Genomic DNA, 18523 nt, shown 5'->3' with positions numbered 1-18523 from the left:
AAATCTTATAAAATTCATTGCATTATTTGCATCAAATATCAAATAGTTTAAAGGAAAATAAACATTACCATTTTCTCGTTTCATTGGGTTTCACCTCATCTTATTTAAACCTTAAATATTCCCTAGCAAATTAAATCAACAAATGATAAGTTAGATAAAAAGATTTTCAAAGGAGTCTTAATGAAAGAAGAAAAATTCTAATTATGCGAAACAGGGTAAAAGGGTTTTAAGATGACAATTTTGATCTGATTCCACGTAAAGACTTTCAATGAGTGTTAGGCTTCTTATGTAGACTTTTCCAAATTTAAGAACAAAAATTTACCATTGCCATTTTCACGACATGTTGAGTTTCATTTGATCTGTCGTTAATTTGCGCTTGCCCTAACTATCCTTTAACAAATCAAATTAACAAAGAACAAGATCAGATATAACGATTTTTGAAGGAGACTTGATGAAAGAGGGGAAATCTTAATTAAGCAAAGAAGGAAAACGACTTTGAAGACGATCTTAATACAATTTTTTAATTATTAATTAATGCTTCATGAATTTTAGTGGGATGCTGGCGTAGTGGCGTCCCAAAACTCTGAAGTTGTTACTTATCCAGGATTCAAAAAAACTTATTAATAAGAAGTTATATTATTTATTATTAGAAGTTATAATTATTATTATTAACTTATCAATAGGAAGTAAAACAGCGTTTATGGACCTTTATTTTTCAGATCCTTATTTGAGCATAAGCTACCAATTGAACATTGTAATATCACAAAGGTTGAAATTAAATTTCCGTGCAATGTAATTTAAGGTTCGAATTATATTATATTATATTATATTATATTATTATATTATTTATTATTAGAAGTTATAATTATTATTATTAACTTATCAATAGGAAGTAAAACAGCGTTTATGGACCTTTATTTTTCAGATCCTTATTTGAGCATAAGCTACCAATTGAACATTGTAATATCACAAAGGTTAAAATTAAATTTCCGTGCAATGTAATTTAAGGTTTGAATTTGTTATATCTGACAAAATCAATAATGTAGGTACCCCCTCACACACCTTCTAAGAAGTGAATTACAGGATCGCAAAGCTTACAATCGCAACAACTTCATCGATTGGAGGGGAAGAGGCTGTCAAGTTAAAAGAGTTGACAAAAAATCGCTTAAGATGCACATGTGTCTTGTGTGACCCCTCTCTTTCTTAGGGCAAAACCAGCGTGACCCTATGAGCAGGCAATAGGTCGCTCCATGCTAAAAGAGGTGATTTTAAAATCATCCCAGATTGACCATCTTTAGCTTTCATCAACTTGGATATGGGCATATGTCAACATGTTCTAATAAGTTTTGGAGAATTTGAGCTCTTGACATATACTTTTGGGGACATGGAGCTACAACATCACTCAAAATACGACCAAAATAAATAAAAAATCAGTAATATATGTATATATATACATATATATATATATATATATATATATATATATATATATATATATATATATATATATATATATATATATATATATGTATATATACAATAATCATTATTAAAACCTGAACATTTTTAGACGTGTAAAAAAGGGGGGAGGAGGGTCAAGAGACTTAATATTTTGTTATTTCAATAAGGGGCAGAACATTTCTTTTCCATCCTCACAAGACTAATAATAATAATAGAAAACAATGTTTACCGGTAAGCTAAACAAATCGTCCTCAGTCCTTCAGAGGCCATTGGCTCAATGATATTCTTCACCAGTCTGTCTTGCATAGCAATTGGGAATGGTTCCAGTTTTCCGCCTTGACCGTAAGTAAATGAGCACCTAAACGATGATACTCGTATATAGCATTAATTCTTTATATGATCATCCTTATATAAATATCACCTGATTTGTTCTTTGTCATTTAGCAGGATGGCATCATATAATGTCATTTGTCAGGCTAGATGTCATATAAAGTCATTGGTCATATGTCATTTGTCATGACATCAAAATGACGAAGCACCATGATAATGGAGGCTTTATTAATTGCCTATCTTGCATGGCGGTTGGGAAGAGCTCCGCTTTTTTCGCCTTGACAATAAGCAAAAGATTATTTAGATGGTAATATATGAGATTAGTTCTTAATAGTATCATCCTTACATTAACATTAACTGACCTGTCATCATTTATCATTAAACTTGCCTGTTGGATCTTAGTCCCGTTTCTATGACTGAAGCTTACAAAACATTTGAAACAGTGTGGTGGGAGAGTGGCATATTTTATAGGCTCACTAAAATCGTATATATATATATATATATATATATATATATATATATATATATATATATAAATATAATTCAAATGATTTTCATCTGGGGGAGGGGAGATGAAGCTTCAGAAAGTACACCTTTGACCTAAATACGTAGAATTTCAAGTACTTAAATATGTATTGCCAAGACTTTAGGGGGTCTTTGTACCGATTTTTGAGGAATTTTTATCCCCTATGGCATCCGTGTACAGTTATGAATACGAGCTTTTTTGTTATTCAATTCTTTTTTGTGTGTATAATCCAACTGCACTTTCAGCCTTTTTTCTCTGAAGGGCTGTGACCTGCAAATAGTTAAGAATAACATGCATCAAAAAAAGAAAAATGGAAGAACTCCATGAAAAAGAGCAAAGTTCTGAACTTATTCCTTATTTTTGGTAGCATAATCAAGATAAGGACAAATTTTTATTGAAAAAATCAGTATCATAAGCAAGAAATACTGTATAAGTGTCTGTTGTCAAACTATAAATCTTCATATAAATTAGTGCTATCATAAATCGAACCCTCATAATTCACAAATGAACATATACTCATTGCCAAAAGATAGAAAAAAGACTTTGAAAAAGGATATCGTAAATGAAAGACGTAATGCCAAAACTAATAGAATATAAAACCAAAAAAATAGAGTATAAAAAAGGTGTTAAAATAGGGTTATGAAAAAACTTACCATTTGGTAAAAAAGGGTAGAATTTTTTGTACTTCAACAAGATAAATTTTCAAACTATAATGGGAAAGACATAACTACTGCTACCACTAACAACTTATTGAAGCACCAAACTACCTGAAGTAAACACAGCTGCACACAGACTTCCCCCATCCAAAAGTGTTCAAAGCCTCACTCTTTACCCATTCGAATGAAGTGTCAATTTCCTTTAATCCTTTCTATTTGCTTATTTCCATACCATTCGGGGCAGCCAGCCTTTCATTTCGCCCAAGATAGATGGCCAAAAGCACAATCTTTGGCAATCTATATCCATAAAACTTGGCCTTTTCATGTTCACACCCCTTCCAAGAGCGCCTCCCGCACCTCAACCTATCACCCCTTGCTTACAGATTCATAAATGGTGATGAAAGCGTACAAGACATGTCATGCAGCATATTTTGACCAAAAAAAAACCTGCGATAGCACAATTTTAAAATAAAAGGCGAGCAATCTCACAAATATTTTGGCGTTGGACTCTGCAAAATCGTATTACGAAACCACTTACAAGCTGAGGTTGACATATCTCCCATAATTTTAACTTTCAATAACCATTTAGAAGCAATATTCCATCCTGAGATGTATGATATAAACAAATTCCAAAGTGAAGTTTGAGTTGAAGAGAACTCTTAAGTAATTTCTTTTTTGTAATTAGAGGCTTATTAACGTTTTTTAAGCAATGTAATATCATTATAACCGGTCTTTCTTTACAGGCTTAGAAAAGTTTTTTTCTATAAAGCTTAACAAGTAATACTTATACAATTTAATTAGGATTATAAGGTCTTAGGTTATAGTAATGAAAGCTTCATTTAATAACCTATCTTACTTAGCTATTTGGAATGGCTCCAATTTCTTGCCTTGGCCGTAAATTAACTAGCGACTAAATGGTAATATATGAGATTATCTCTAGTGTTTCATTCTAGCACAAACATCAATCAAATTATCCTAATAACAGAATCAGTATCATTTTTAACGACATGGAAGAAAAATTTTTGAACGGACATAAAACAGATATTTCAATACAAATGTAAAAATTTTTTTTTAATGTCCCTTTTTGTTTTTTTCATATTTATATATTTTTTTTTTGAGTTTTGTTAGTTTAATTTTTTCAGCATGTTATGACCTATCTCAGTTTAAATAATGAATAATGAATGGATTTCCATTCTGACAATATAAATTTTGGCATCCTTATGCCCGTCTTTTAGTTTTTATTACATTTTGTTTAATGTTCGTCCTGTTATTGTTTGTCCTTTGTCCAGTTTGTCCTTTTTGTGTTTAGTGTTTGTCTTGTCTCAAACATTTTTAATTTTGGCATTCTTTTGCCAGTCTTTGTGTTTTAGTTTGCTTTTTATGCTTTTTTTTGTCCTGTTTTATTTATTGACTCCGAAATCCATATTCGGACCTACGGGGCTTGTGATAGCGATTTTAAAAAAATGAATTACTTATTATTATTTTATTATTAGTAAATGGGAATTATGCAAAATCTTCAGCTGTGAAAAATATAATGAACAGTAGCTGATTAGTGTGCTTGGGAGTAAATGTCACAATACTATTAAGCGGCTGGAAATATTGATGTGGTTAAGTTTGGAGCATAATGGAAGTAATTGGGTATCCTAGGTTTTAATATTCATATATGTTTGTTGATAAAATGGTCCTTTATTAACAATTTTTAATAATTTTGTTTGTTGCCATGGATTTTTGTCTTCGTTTCGTCCATGTCTTTGAAAATATCTTTTTTTTTCAGGCATTACCGAACCGGTAATGCCAAACCGGCTTTGAAGCATAACAGAGGAGCTAAGAAATCTAGAAAAATAGATTTGCATAAAATTAAGAGGCAAATTGAATTGAAAAAATAGCAGCTGTTCACACTGGTGCTCACACTAGGCTAGACAATCACTTTTCGCACTACTTTTCGGGCAATACATTTTGAATCGCCAGGGCTGATATCTACTTTCCAGACATGTGAAATCAGCCCCGATTTTTCTTTATATTAAACAAAAAATCAAGTTTTTTTAAATGAAAGTAAGGAGCGACATTAAAACTTAAAACGAACAAAAATTACTTTGTGTATGAAAGGGGCTGCTTCCTCATCAACGTCCCGCTCTTTACGCTAAAGTATGGCTCTTTCTCTCAACTCTACTTTTTAAAACAGTAAAAAACTTTAGCGTAAAGAGCGGGACGTTGATGAGGATAGCAGCCCCTTTCATATACGAAGTAGCTTTCATTTAAAAAAACTTGTTTTTTTTTTGTTTAATTTCTGGACATTTTTTAATTAATGCATTTTTTTTTATCTTGGCTCTCCACGCATAAATAATTAAAACGAAATTTGCATATTAATTTTTTGGGGGCTAAATGGCTTTTTCATAGTTTTAATCGGAAGATTTTGAAAAAAAAGGAGCGAGAGAGTAGGCCTAGTTGCCCTCCAATTTTTTGATTACTTAAAAAGGCAACTATAACTTTTAATTTTTTACGAACGTTTTCATAAGTAAAAAATATACGTAACTTACGAATTAACTTACGTAGCGAACATCTATATTCGTATGTTTTTATTGCGTATATGAGGGGTTCACCTCTCGTCGATACCTCGCTCTTTACACTAAAGCTTAAATTTTGTCCCAATTCCTTAAGAATGACCCCTGAATCACAAAGGCCGTAGAATAAATAGTTGAAATTACTAAAAATACTTTAGCGTAAAGAGCGAGGTATTATGAGGAGATAAGCCCCTCATATGCGTAATAATTTCTGTTCGTTTTAAGTTTTGATGCTGCTCCTCACTTTCAGTAGAAAAAACTTTTCATATTTATTTTTTCATTGTTTTTTTTTAATAATGCTAGAAAATCTTGCGCCCCCTCCATTGAAAGTCTCTTCCCCAATAAAACGTTCCTCCATTGAAAGATCCTCCCACGTAACCCCCCCTTCAACTCTCCCCCCAAACCAAAAAAAAACCTGAAAACATCTGTACACTTCCCAGTAACGGCGACTGCGGGGGAGTAAGTCGTCCCCAAAGACATAGTTATTAGGTTATTCGACTAAGGTGAATAAAATGACTATCTCAGAATTTTGATCTGGTGACTTTGGGGACAAAATGAGCGTGGGAGGGGGCCTAGGTGCCCTCCAATTTTTTGGTCACTTAAAAAGGGCACTAGAACTTTTAATTTCGGTTATAATGAGCCCTTTTGCGACATTCTAGGACCACTGAGTCGATACGATCACCCCTGGAAAAAAACAAAAAAAAAACAACAAAAAACAAATAAACACGCATCCGTGATTTGTCTTCTGGCAAAAAATGCTAAATTCCACATTTTTGTAGATAGGGGCTTGAAACTTCTACAGTAAGGTTCTCTGATACGCTGAATCTGATGGTGTGATTTTCGTAAAGAAAATCACATCGTATGATTCAATTATCATCGATATCATCGCACGATACAATCGTATGACTTTTAGGGGGTATTTCCCCCTATTTTTTAAAATGAGGCAAATCTTCTCAGGCTCGTAACTTTTGACGGGTAAGACTAATATTAAGACTTATATATTTAAAATCAGCATTAAAATACGATTCTTTTGATGTAACTATTGGCATAAAAATTCCATTTTTAGAGTTTTAGTTACTATTGAGCCGGGTCGCTCCTTATTACAGTTCGTTACCACGAACTGTTTGAAAACGAATCATACAGTAAGTAAGAAAAAAAAAAAAAAAAAAAAAAAAAAAAAAAAAAAAAAAAAAAAAAAAAAAAAAAAAAAAAAAAAAAAAAAAAATTTCTAGTGGTTTTCTTATAATCGATATATAAGCATACTTATAAACACTGCATTTCAATTTTCAATTGTGAAATTGCACATACCACACTATGCAATACTGGTAGTGTTTTTTAGTTTTTAGTTCAGTGTTATAGGTTTAATTTAGTGTTTTAGTGTTTAGTTAGTGGTTTAGTGTTAGTGTTTTAGTCTTTTAGTGTTAGAAACTTTTGTTTTTTAGTGTTTTGATTTTCAAGCGAGAATAAAACTGAAAAGTATATCAGAGGCAACGCTATAGTGTTGTCTAAGGCCATACGGCTCCAATATTTTATTATTATCACTTTTTCCCAGAGGCACTTCATATGGAAGGGTTGTCGAATAAACTTCAAAAGGGGTTCATTTGATTGGTAATCGAGAGTTCTAGTGTCCCTTTTAAGAGTCAAAAGTGATCGGAGGACAAGTAGCCCCCCACGTCCTTTTTTCCCTAATAAATCCGATAAAATTTTGAGGTAGCTTCTTGAAATTTCTTGAAAATAGTTCGAAGATAGTGTAAGAAAAACTCCGGGGTCGACATAATCCCCCAGGGCCCGGGGGCAGACGTTATAAGTTATGACCTGGGGGCAAATATGGTTCTTATAGAAGGGATGCATGTATAAACTTCTGAGAGGGCTCATTTGATCGGAATCAAAAGTGATCAGAGGACAAGTAGCCCCCCCCACAGCCTTTTTCCCCAAATACATCCGATAAACTTTTGAGGTAGCTTTTTGAATTTTTTTTAAAGTAGTTCAAAGATCATATTATGAAAACTCCGAGGTCAACACAAGCCCCGGGGGCAGGCGTTGTACGTTATGCCCTGGGGCAAATATGTTTTTATAGAAGGGATGCCCATATAAACTTCAGAGACGGCTCATTTGATTGGAAATTAAAAGATTTAGTTCACTTTTTAGAGTCAAAATTGATCAGAGGGCAACTAGCACCCCACCCCCTCACGCCCTGTTTTCAAAAATAAATCTGAAAAATTTTTAGATAGCCATTTTGTTAAAAAACGTTCAAAGATCACATAACAAAAACTCCGTTGTCGGCACAACCCCCCAGGGCCCAAGGGAAGGCGCTGAAAGTTATGCCCTTGGGGCAAATATGGTTCTTATGGAAGGGATACTCGTATAAACTTCAAAGATGGTTAATTTGATTGGAAATTAAAGTTCTAGTTCATTTTTTCAGAGTCAAAAGAGTTGGAGGACAGCTCGCTTTCCCCCCTCTTACTCCCTTTTTCCCCAAATGCATCAAATAGAAATTTTGGGGTAGCCATTTTGTTAAAAATAGTTCAAAGGTCAGATAACCGAAACTCTGGGGTCGACACAACCCTCCATGGCCCGGGGGCAGCCGTTGTTAGACATACCCCAAAGGTTCTTATGGAAGGAAGAATTCTCGTATAAACTTCAGAGGCGGCTCATTTTATTGGAAAAGCAAAAGTTCTAGTTCACTTTTTCAGAGTCAAAAGTGGTCGGATGGGCAACTAGCCCCCCCCCCACCAATACACATTTTTTCCTCAAATGTATCAGATAAAAAATTTGAGATAGTAGATAGGTAGATAGATAGGTAGGCATGGTAAGTTATGCCCTGGGGGCATATATGGTTCTTATAGAAGGGATGCTCTTGTAAACTTCAAAGGGCTCACTTAATTGAAAATTGAAAGTTCTAGTTCACTTTTTGAGAGTCAAAAATTATCGAAAGGCAGCTAGCCCCCCCCACGCCCTTTTCTCCTCAAATACATCCGACCAAAATTTTGAGGTAGCCATTTTGTTAAAAATAGTTCAAAAATCATATAACAAAAACTATGAGGTCGACCCAAGCCCCCAGGGCCCGGGGGCAGACGTTGTAAGTTATGACCTGGGGGCAAAAATGGTTCTTATAGATGGGATGCTCGTATAAACTTCAGAGAGGGCTCATCTGATTGGAAATTGAAGTTATAGTTCACTTGTTCAGAAGCAAAAGTGATTGGAGGGGAACTAGTCCCCCTCCTCTACGCCCTTTTTCCCCAAATAAATTTGATAAAAATTTTCAGGTAACAACTTTGTTAAAGATAGTTCAAAGATCACATAACAAAAACTCCTGTGTCGACACAACCCTCCAGGGCTCATTGGTAGGCGTTGTAAATTATACCCTGGGGGAAAATTAGGTTTCTGTAGTAGGAATGTGCGCATAAACTTCAGAGAGGGCTCATTTGATTGGAAATTAAAAGTTTTAGTTCACTTTTTAAGAGCCAAAAGAGATCGGAGGACAGCTACCCCCTCCCCCATCCAGGCTTTTCTCCCGAACCCATCCGATAAAATTTTTGAGATGACCATTTTATTAAAAATAGTTCAAACATCCTATATTAAAACTACGGGGTCGACAGAACCCCCAGAGCCCAGGGACAGGTATTGTAACTAATGCCCTGGGGGCATATATGGTTCTTATAGAAGGAATCAAATATTCCAATCAAACAGTGCAATCAAAAACAAACAAAATTAATTTAAAAAAAAAAGCTTTCCCAGAAAGAAGTTTTTCGAAGAAAAGTAAAAGCCAAGTAAAGTAAAGGCCATTTAAACCTAAGATAAGAAGAAATAAAAACCTACAATAACTCAAACTCTAAACGACCAGAAATTACTATTAAAGAATAAATGAAACCCAAAACAAACAGAAATTAAATATGAGATCATAGCAAAAAACATACAACTAGTAATAATATAAATGAATGAATAAATCTTAAAGGGAGTAATGTTTAAATTGAATATGCAAATCAAGCTTATATTTTATTATTTTTATTTTATATGAATATTATTTTATATTTTATATCAAGGTGTTTATTATTTAATAGTAATTTCTGGTCGTTTTAAGTTTGAATTTTAACAGGTATTTGTATCTGCTGATCTTAAGTTTAGAATGGCCTTTACTTTTCTTTGAAAAACTTCTTTCTCGGAAAGTTTTTTTTTTAATTAATAGCAAAAGGAGGTTCAAGTCCCTTAACATAAATCCTGAGCAAAATTATAAATCGGTTCATAATTATAGACTTGACCAAAACTAAAAACAATATCATTATTCAAGTTATCAATAACGATAAATTCACCTCTAAAATAGAAAAAAAAAATATTTCCATAACGTTTTAAACCTTTCAAATGAGAAGTGCTTTTTACAAAGGACAAACGCTTTCAGCTTCTTTCAAGGGCATAAAAAACAATGGACTTGAAATTTACGTTCAATTCAAATTCAAGTATTTCCCTCTCCTTTTATGACCTAAGATGAGATGCTTCCGTGTGAGAACAAAGGGGAACAGCGACAATATTTATTCAGGCCCTTTAAACTGTTTGCTCACATCATTTCGAGATGCTAGATAATGCTAAAGTTCCGAATGAATAAAATCAAATTTACTAAAATTTTCGTCTCCAGCCTCTAGACAAGCTTCAGAAATTTAAAATCAAAGCCATTTCAACAGCTCAGCTAAAATATTTCAACAAACATGAAAGAGAAGCTTGCAACGAAATCGAACGAATATTTATTTTTGTGCGTTTGTAATACTAAAATAAAATCTATTTTATTTATTTCACAAAACAGAGCTCTGTGAACGGATGAGTAAACCTACTCCAAATCTAGTGTTTGCATCGACACTGTGGGTTACTCACAATTACTCACAATGTGGGTTAAGAATAATAAATTCTTAAGGAAGTCAGGTTCATTAGAGATCACTATTTCACTAATCACACAAAAATCTTAGATTAAATTTGAATTTTTTTTTTTATATATTTTTTTTTTTTTTTTTTTTTTTAATCGATATTTGGTCATACTATAGCGTAGTGGCGGCTGTTCCCAGAAATAGGGTCCAAAAGTATATTCCAGAATAACGAGAGAGGGGGGAGGGCAATTTTGCTGCTTTTCATTTAAAAAAATTCAATAAAATTACCGAAATAGCCATTTCTTAAAATCTAGGGGGGGAGAGAATCTTGGAGGGGTCAGTGACCCACAATTGAAGCCACTGGCACAGCACTTTCCACATGTGATCTTTCATTTCAAGGGTATAATTAAGAGGTTACCCTTCCGAAAATGTCTAAATGATTTAAAATCAATTTTGGTTCATTCAAACTACAAATATCTAATACCCTATCGCAAGATAGGGTAGTACACAAGATAGAACACCAGGAACAACTGCACTGAAATCGCAAAAAAAAAAAAAAAAAAAAAAAAAAAAAAAAAAAAAAAAAAAAAAAAAAAAAAAAAAAAAAAAAAAAAAAAAAAAAAAAAACATAGACGTATACAAGCAATATAGAAATAGAAATAGAAATTTAATGAACTGAGACTGATTAATGGGAAAAGAAACCTCTACTGTTGATAAGAGAGAAAAAGTCCATTGATTTCGCAAAACCAACGACAAATTGTTGCGTATTGTTAATGTTATCAACTGAATTAGACACACCAAGTGAAAATAATATTATCCATTAACACGTCTATGATCTTTACCCACCTTTTCATAACCATTTCAGAAGCTCCTTTGGTATATACTCTATACCCTCCGCTTTCCAACCGAATAACAGTGCTCATAGACTTTCTTGTGGAGTTGAAAGTATATACTTTGTGAAACGTTTCTTCTGGATGTTTATCGCGGACTTCTTGATAGCTTCGTTTCATCTCTAGAACGAAACCAAGAAGAGAACACTCTGTCTTGTTTCCAATCTGTTTAGGGAGCTCTCCAGGTTTGTCTGAAAGCTAGAATTAGAAATTAAATCAAATTTAGAGTTAAAATGAGTTAAAGAATCAATTGATTAATTTAAGTATGTAATTAAATATTAATTAAGTCACAGAATGACAAAGAATCAAGTTAGAATTTAAGTTAAAGCTAGAATAAAAAATTAAAATCAAGCCATTATTAAAATTCATTAAATAATTAAACTAAATAATCAAATAATCACAAAGAATTCAATTATAATTTTCATTTAAGCAAAAATTAGAAAATAAGTTATTCATGAAATAGGAAATGCTCATTGGCATAGCAGTATTGACCGGTATGTACTCAGTTTTTTTTTTTTTTTTTTTTTTTTCATTTTTTTTTTTTTAGCAGTAATTCTTGACTTTTGATCGTTTAAAACAATTTTATGTTTCCTTCAAATGTTCTCATTGTCTAAAGTGAAGCAAGCAAAGATCACTTATCCGACATGCCCGACTACTTATCCTTGGCGTTTTACGAGACACAAATGGCGTCAGAGCTTAGGTGGATAGCTACTTGAAGGCTCAGGATTAGTTGTTGGATATATTACACCTGCTAACCCCCGAAAACAGAGCGTAAGAAAATGCACACGTGGCGCTAGTACGTGGTGGGGTAAGAATTACATCAGGGGAAGATAAGCTTGGCCGGATAAGTTAGATAGAAAATAGTCGACGGCATTCTTAGATGCTAGGCGCTACAGCCCTGCTAAGAGCGACGCTAGATGGTAGATAATGTTTCTCTATATCTAGATTTTCGATTCTTTTTAACCATCTTATTCCAACATACTCTTTGGTCGAGCTCAAAACAAAAGGGCTTGTTTTATGCGTTCTTTTTTTTATTAAATAAGGAAAAATGCGCTTCTGGTTGATTTTTACTCAACAGTCACATTCATTCGGTTTTTTTTTTCGTAATGAATAATTGTGCTCCTGAGGGCTTCGTGACATATCTTTATTCGCTGATAAAATTTGCAGAGGATTTAATTTTTTTTTTTTCAGTTTGTTTCTCCTTTAAACAATCGTAGATCCGTCTCGATTAACCGAATATTCGGGAAATTACTATTTTAATAAAGCCATCTAAAGTGACTAATCTAGATGTGCTTCATTAGTAATATCAAACCATTCCTAAGTAAGGCATGGCAACCCTTTGAGAAATACGATCGGTTGACTTCTCAACAGCTTTTGGTAAAGAAGTAAAATTATTATAATATAAAAGTTTTTGTGGTGAAGGAGATTAAGATGAGGCGCAAACATCGCAGTTAAAAGTGCATAGTGTTTAGTTTCGACTTTAATGCGTTACAGTACGTTACTTTCAATACTACCTTTTTTAATAATCAGTTATAATTTTTGTTAAATAATAATTGTGTATAATTGTTTTAATAATAATTCGTGTTACTTTTTTTTAATAATGTGTTATAATTTGTGTTAAATAATAATTGTGCATAATTGTTTTAATAATAATTTGTGTTACTTTTTTTAATAATGTGTTATAATTTGTGTTAAATAATAATTGAGCATAATTGTTTTAACAATAATTTGTGTTACTTTTTTTTTAATAATGTGTTACTTTTGTATATGGCCCTCAGGTTATACAATACGAATAATATTATTATTATGTGTAAATGGTTGATGAAGGGGAAGCCACACTCATATTAAGATAATTTCTGTTCGTTTTAATATTTAATGTCTCCTTACTTTCAGTTGCTCCTTACTTTCAGTTTTTTATTTAATTTAATAAGACGATAAGATTAAAATAAAATCTGCTATCCTAGAACAGCTAAAAAACCTTTGAGTTCTAGGATTTTTTTTTGCATACGGCTTCATAAATTTGTAAAAAGTGTCTTTCAAAATTTGGAATTTTTTCAAAAAATTGAGCTATTTTAAAAACCCCGAAAAGATCACAGTTGGTATGATTAATGCAAAGATCATTTTATGTTTCTTCCTTCACTATTAGGACTCATTTCCATTCCTGTTGGGATTATTGGCATTGACTTGCCTTTTAAGAGAAATAGTTCTCAAAGACAGGATTTTTTTTCCTCGCCACATCATTGGAAAACTCTCAGCCTTTAATTTATTACATAATGTATTATATATACCTAAAAATGTAAACTAGCTTATTCAATAACTTAGTAACTGTAAATTATTGCAGTCGGATTTGATGCTGACCAAAATAAACAACTCAGTTTCAGTAACCTTTCAATGTTGTAAATTAGTCTAGTACCAAGGTACCTATGAACTGTCTAAGAAAATATCTTACTATTTCAATTGGTTAAGTACAAACATACATAAATACGGTTATCTTAAAAATTTAAATCTAATTTTAAAATTCTAAAAATAATAATTAAAAAATTCAGTATTTACCTTAAAATTGGCAATATTTTTAGTATTTTGAAGTAGCGAGCACCCAATTTACAGAAAAATAATTGTGGGTGAAAAATTAGCAAAAAAACTTTACATCTATGGCACCGAACATGTTGAGAACGACTAGCTTTATTTCCACGTATAGTCAACAGATAAAGAAAAGCATTGTCAAATTTAACTAATAAGTTTTGCTCATTTATTTCCATGGTTCAACGTGGCAACACTGACATAAATGGTGTATTATAGCTTTGAAACGGTCAACGACCAAATTTTGGAAAATCGTGATTTTCAGGTATATAAATAAGACGACTCTAAGGGGCAAACAATTCTTTTTTTTTTTATTATTATTATCGCCCTTGAAATCCTAGAATGAATTCCGTTGTCAGAATCTTTTTTTTTTACAAAAAAAAAGTTTACGATCGCGGGATGCTTGTTTTCACATATTATGGATGAATTGAGGGAGAAAAAGGTGTTTGAATTCTGATATCTTTGGTACTTAAAACCAAACACAATATCATCTCGACATTATTCCAGTCAAGATGATTCTGATTTTTACTTGATGGTGAATATATGTTACTTGGTGGTGAATATATGAATATACGGAGGCCACTAGAACTTTTAATTTTATTTACGATCGTTTTTATTAATAATAAATATTCGTAACTTATAAATTAACTAGCGTAACTCGTCGTATGTTCTTATATATATATATATATATATATATATATATATATATATATATATATATATATATATATATATAAATATATATATATATATATACTAGCTGTTGGGGTGGCGCTTCGCGCCACCCCAACACCTAGTTGGTGGGGCGCTTCGCGCCCCCCCAAGCCCCCCCGCGCGCGTAAGCCGTTACGCGCCATATTAGTTACGCGCCATTGTAGTTGTGTCCCTGTGTCCCACCTGTGAATATAGATAGATTTATATATGTGTTTCAAACTACGTAAAAATTGCGAATATACAACATTTTTGGCTTTCCCACTACTGGGAGCTTTCCGTTTCCAATTGCCAGCAATTGATCTGAAAATGTTTGACCAGAGTCATCGTTTTGCAATCGGACACGCATATTTGTAGTTAATTTTAATATTTTTACGTGTGCCCATAAATTAGAATTTTTCAGGCAAGCATTCATTTCGTCTGCAGGAGTTAAACTACGTAAAATTGCGAATATACAACATTCTTGGCTTTCCCATTGTCTGTGCATATACAAAGCCGTATGTACTAATAATGACATCATATGCAAACGCTCTTTTTACAAACAAACAAACATGCATACACACAACTCGTTTTTATATAGATAGATAGATAGATAGATACAATACAAATTAACTGCGTAAAACTTGCGAATATACAACATTTTTCGCTGTCCAATTGTCGCTGCATATAAATAGATTGTCAGGTTTACCGACCCTCGAACATGCAACGCACAATTGTCCATGGGAAAAACAATCAGTATTAAGATCTATACCACATTTTTCTAATGATTGACCTTGAGCTTTGTTAATGGTGATTGCAAATGCTAATCGAATTGGGAATTGCAATCTTTTAAATTGAAAAGGCAGATCCGTTGGAATCATGGGAATGCGAGGAATAAGAACAGCCTCACCCTCAAAAGGCCCTGTCAAGATTGTGGCCTCTATTAGGTTTTCCATTGTTTTTTTTACGGCAAGTCGCGTGCCATTGCAAAGCTTTGGTGGGTTGATATTTCTTAAAAGTATTATTGGTACGCCTATTTTTAGTTGTAGCACGTGTGGTGGAAACCCTGAAAGATCTATGGAGTTTAAAAATTCAGATGGATAATTAACCGCTTCATTTGGTTCCAAAACTGTGTCGACTGACTTGTAAAGGACTGCCTGGTCTCCAATCTTGGTCAAAACAATATTGTTGATTTCGTGGACGTCTATATTTTTGGGTGCGAGAATCGCTCTTTCACTTAGCCATTTGTTATTTTTATAATTTTTTAGAATATTCGGAAATACTTTTTCAATCAATTCAATTTTTTGACGTCACTAAATTACAGAAATCAGCAGGTAGTTGTATACGTCCTGAAATTGAGTCTATCGTATCATAAATGTCTTTTTGTTCCGACGTTAACTTGGAAATGTTATTTTGTACATACGACAATAGATCATTCGTACTGTAACTTTTTTCACGATCCAATTCTACACATGTCGAAACAGCAGCGATACAGTTAGGTGAAGGCATTCCCAAATCCTGAAGAGGTTTGTTTGCCATACGTACGCACAAATCTTCTATAATAACTAAAGTGTATTTATAAATTTCTGATGTAAAATCAAAAGTCATATCTGACGTCTCTAACTGTTTTCGATGGAGTATATCTTCGGACATTTTTGACTTATATTTTTCCCATAACTCTGTAGGAGCTGATGGAGAGCAAGTTGTTAAAATGATGCCAAACAATACACGAATTTGACTTGGGGTTGACGTTTCGCACTAATGGGGAATATGGAACAACCCACTGGTTATCTACTTCGATGGTGGTACCGTTGCCATTGTAGGTTCTTCAGTCATCTTACAATTAGAAATTTCTCTTTCAACGGTCTTCTTACAATTAAAAATTTGTCTTTGAAACATATTCTTAAATACCTGTGTCCTGGTCGTCATTTATATTCCCTGTGTCCCGGTCGTCATTTGTGTCCCGGTATCCCAGTCAGTAATTTCTCTTTGAGTGTCCCGGTCGTTATTTATATTCCCTCTGTCCCGGTCGTCATTTGTGTCCCGGTCTGTAATTTCTCTTTGAGTGTTTTTTCTTTTTAGTATTTTTTAGTTTTTTACATTTTTTCTTTTTTCAGTTTTCTTTTTCTTCTTTATTTTACAGCTTCACTATGAAATACATATCGCCGAACCTTTGTTTTTTTAACTAAAATCTGGTAGGCATTGATGACCTTATCCAAGTCAAAATCCCAAACCCAATCATCATCGCTATCATTTTCAGTTTTGATATGTTTTGACTCTCGCTGTCCAGGTGGATCTTCATGTAACTGCGCGGTTTTGCGTTCTTTAGCCTCAAGCCTGTTTCCTTGCTGTTCTTTTGATTCCTCGGCACGCTTTCTTTTCTGACTTTCTCTATCAGCAGCAAGTTTTTTGGCATAGACTCTTTGAGCATCTTCATCGGCTTTTGCCATTGTAAGTTCAACAGTCATTTTAAACTTAAACATTAATAGATTTCTACGTGAACATATATGTCTTAAATATCTTTAATGACGTCACCGTCATAGCAAAAATGACGACAACTAACTTCATGACGTCAGCCGACACAGAAACATGACGTCACCTGATCCACAGACAGACACACAGACAGACAACTTATTTATTTATATATATATATATATATATATATATATATATATATATATATATATATATATATATATAACATATATATATTTTTATACTACTACTATATATATATATATATATATATATATATATATATATATATATATATATATATATATATATATATATATATATATATATATATATATATATATATATATATATATATATATATTATTATTAAAAAAGAAACATAAAAAAACACTCACCATGACTAGGGTAGTATATGCGCTGTTAATAGAGATTCCATCAACAATCAAATCTACAATTTGAGCAGGGGCAGAATGGGGGACGGGAGAGGTTTTGTAGTAGTCTCCACAGACGTAGGATTGAACGACCGTCATCCTAAAAAGTAATGTTGAATTTAATACTCTTTTTTTTCTTTTTCTTTTTTATTGACACCAGATTTTGATGGTTTGATTCAGAGACGTTCCTTGGGGGGCAACCAAGACAGTTTCCCAGGGCACAGTCGCTCAGGGGCACCGCTACAGGGGAGTTGTTCATTTCTATCCAATTTTTCACTTTGATTCGGCTTTTTTGTTGCTTATATTTGAATCGGGAGGGGTAAGGGAGCACTGTAATCGATTGTTCTCCGGGCACCGCTTGTCCTAGGAACGAATTTAGTTCCATCTTTAGATTTGGTTCATTAAATATTTCAATTTCTCTTGCTTTTCTCAACAAAATATATTGTGTTTTCTGTTTTTTCTATAGCAACATATTTTCTAAAAGAAGACTTGCACTCACTAAAGTTTTCTATAATTTGTTTATTAATAGCACATAGATTTTTCCAAGAATCCCAAGTTTAGAAAAAAAATATCTATTATCATAACCGTGTCGTGTTTTCTTATAACATTGCACAACTTTCCTTTATGTATTTACGATTGGAATTCAGAAAAGGATTAGAAAGGGGGTAGCTATCCAGTCTCCACATGGCAGTCTCCCTACATATTGATTATCTTCTTTTAGGTTCAATAAAATTAAATATTGGTGTATCTTTACGTTAATTTATTTACGTTATCATATTCTTAGAAGAATTTATCTTAGAAGACGGAATCTTTTTTTTTAAAGACCTTTGTTAGTCAGTTAAAATTTTTGAAAACGGTACCCTGTATCATTGATGTTTGCATTGTTTTTCCCCAACAAAATTTATATTGTTTTAGTTTTCTATTAATATTTGAGCATTCAGTATTTTGATATCTCTTATCAATTTCGATGTTAATTCAGCCTTCAGTTGTCTTCTAATTCACTTCTTTTGTTTCTTCCGTGTTCTATTCAGTTTCCTATTACCATGCAACCTCTAAAAGATTTCCAC

General features: G+C 32.8%; 1 protein-coding gene across 1 annotated transcript in view; it reads right to left on the bottom strand.

The window, feature by feature from the left end:
• Positions 1 to 18523, bottom strand: part of LOC136032553 (plasma membrane calcium-transporting ATPase 2-like) — a 342097-nt gene that overhangs the window by 139248 nt on the left and 184326 nt on the right. The window contains exons 11-13 of the mRNA XM_065712822.1: positions 17421 to 17556; positions 11234 to 11475; positions 1691 to 1819 (exon numbers count right to left, since the gene is read on the bottom strand). Of these exons, the coding sequence (XP_065568894.1) occupies positions 1691 to 1819; positions 11234 to 11475; positions 17421 to 17556 (507 nt within the window). The remainder of the gene's footprint in view (positions 1 to 1690; positions 1820 to 11233; positions 11476 to 17420; positions 17557 to 18523) is intronic.

This window comes from Artemia franciscana, chromosome 11, assembly GCF_032884065.1.
Source record: "Artemia franciscana chromosome 11, ASM3288406v1, whole genome shotgun sequence".
In the NCBI taxonomy this organism is placed as follows: Eukaryota; Metazoa; Arthropoda; class Branchiopoda; order Anostraca; family Artemiidae; genus Artemia; species Artemia franciscana.
The sequence above is the reverse complement of the archived record's forward strand: the minus strand, read 5'-3'. Positions and strand labels throughout refer to the sequence as shown.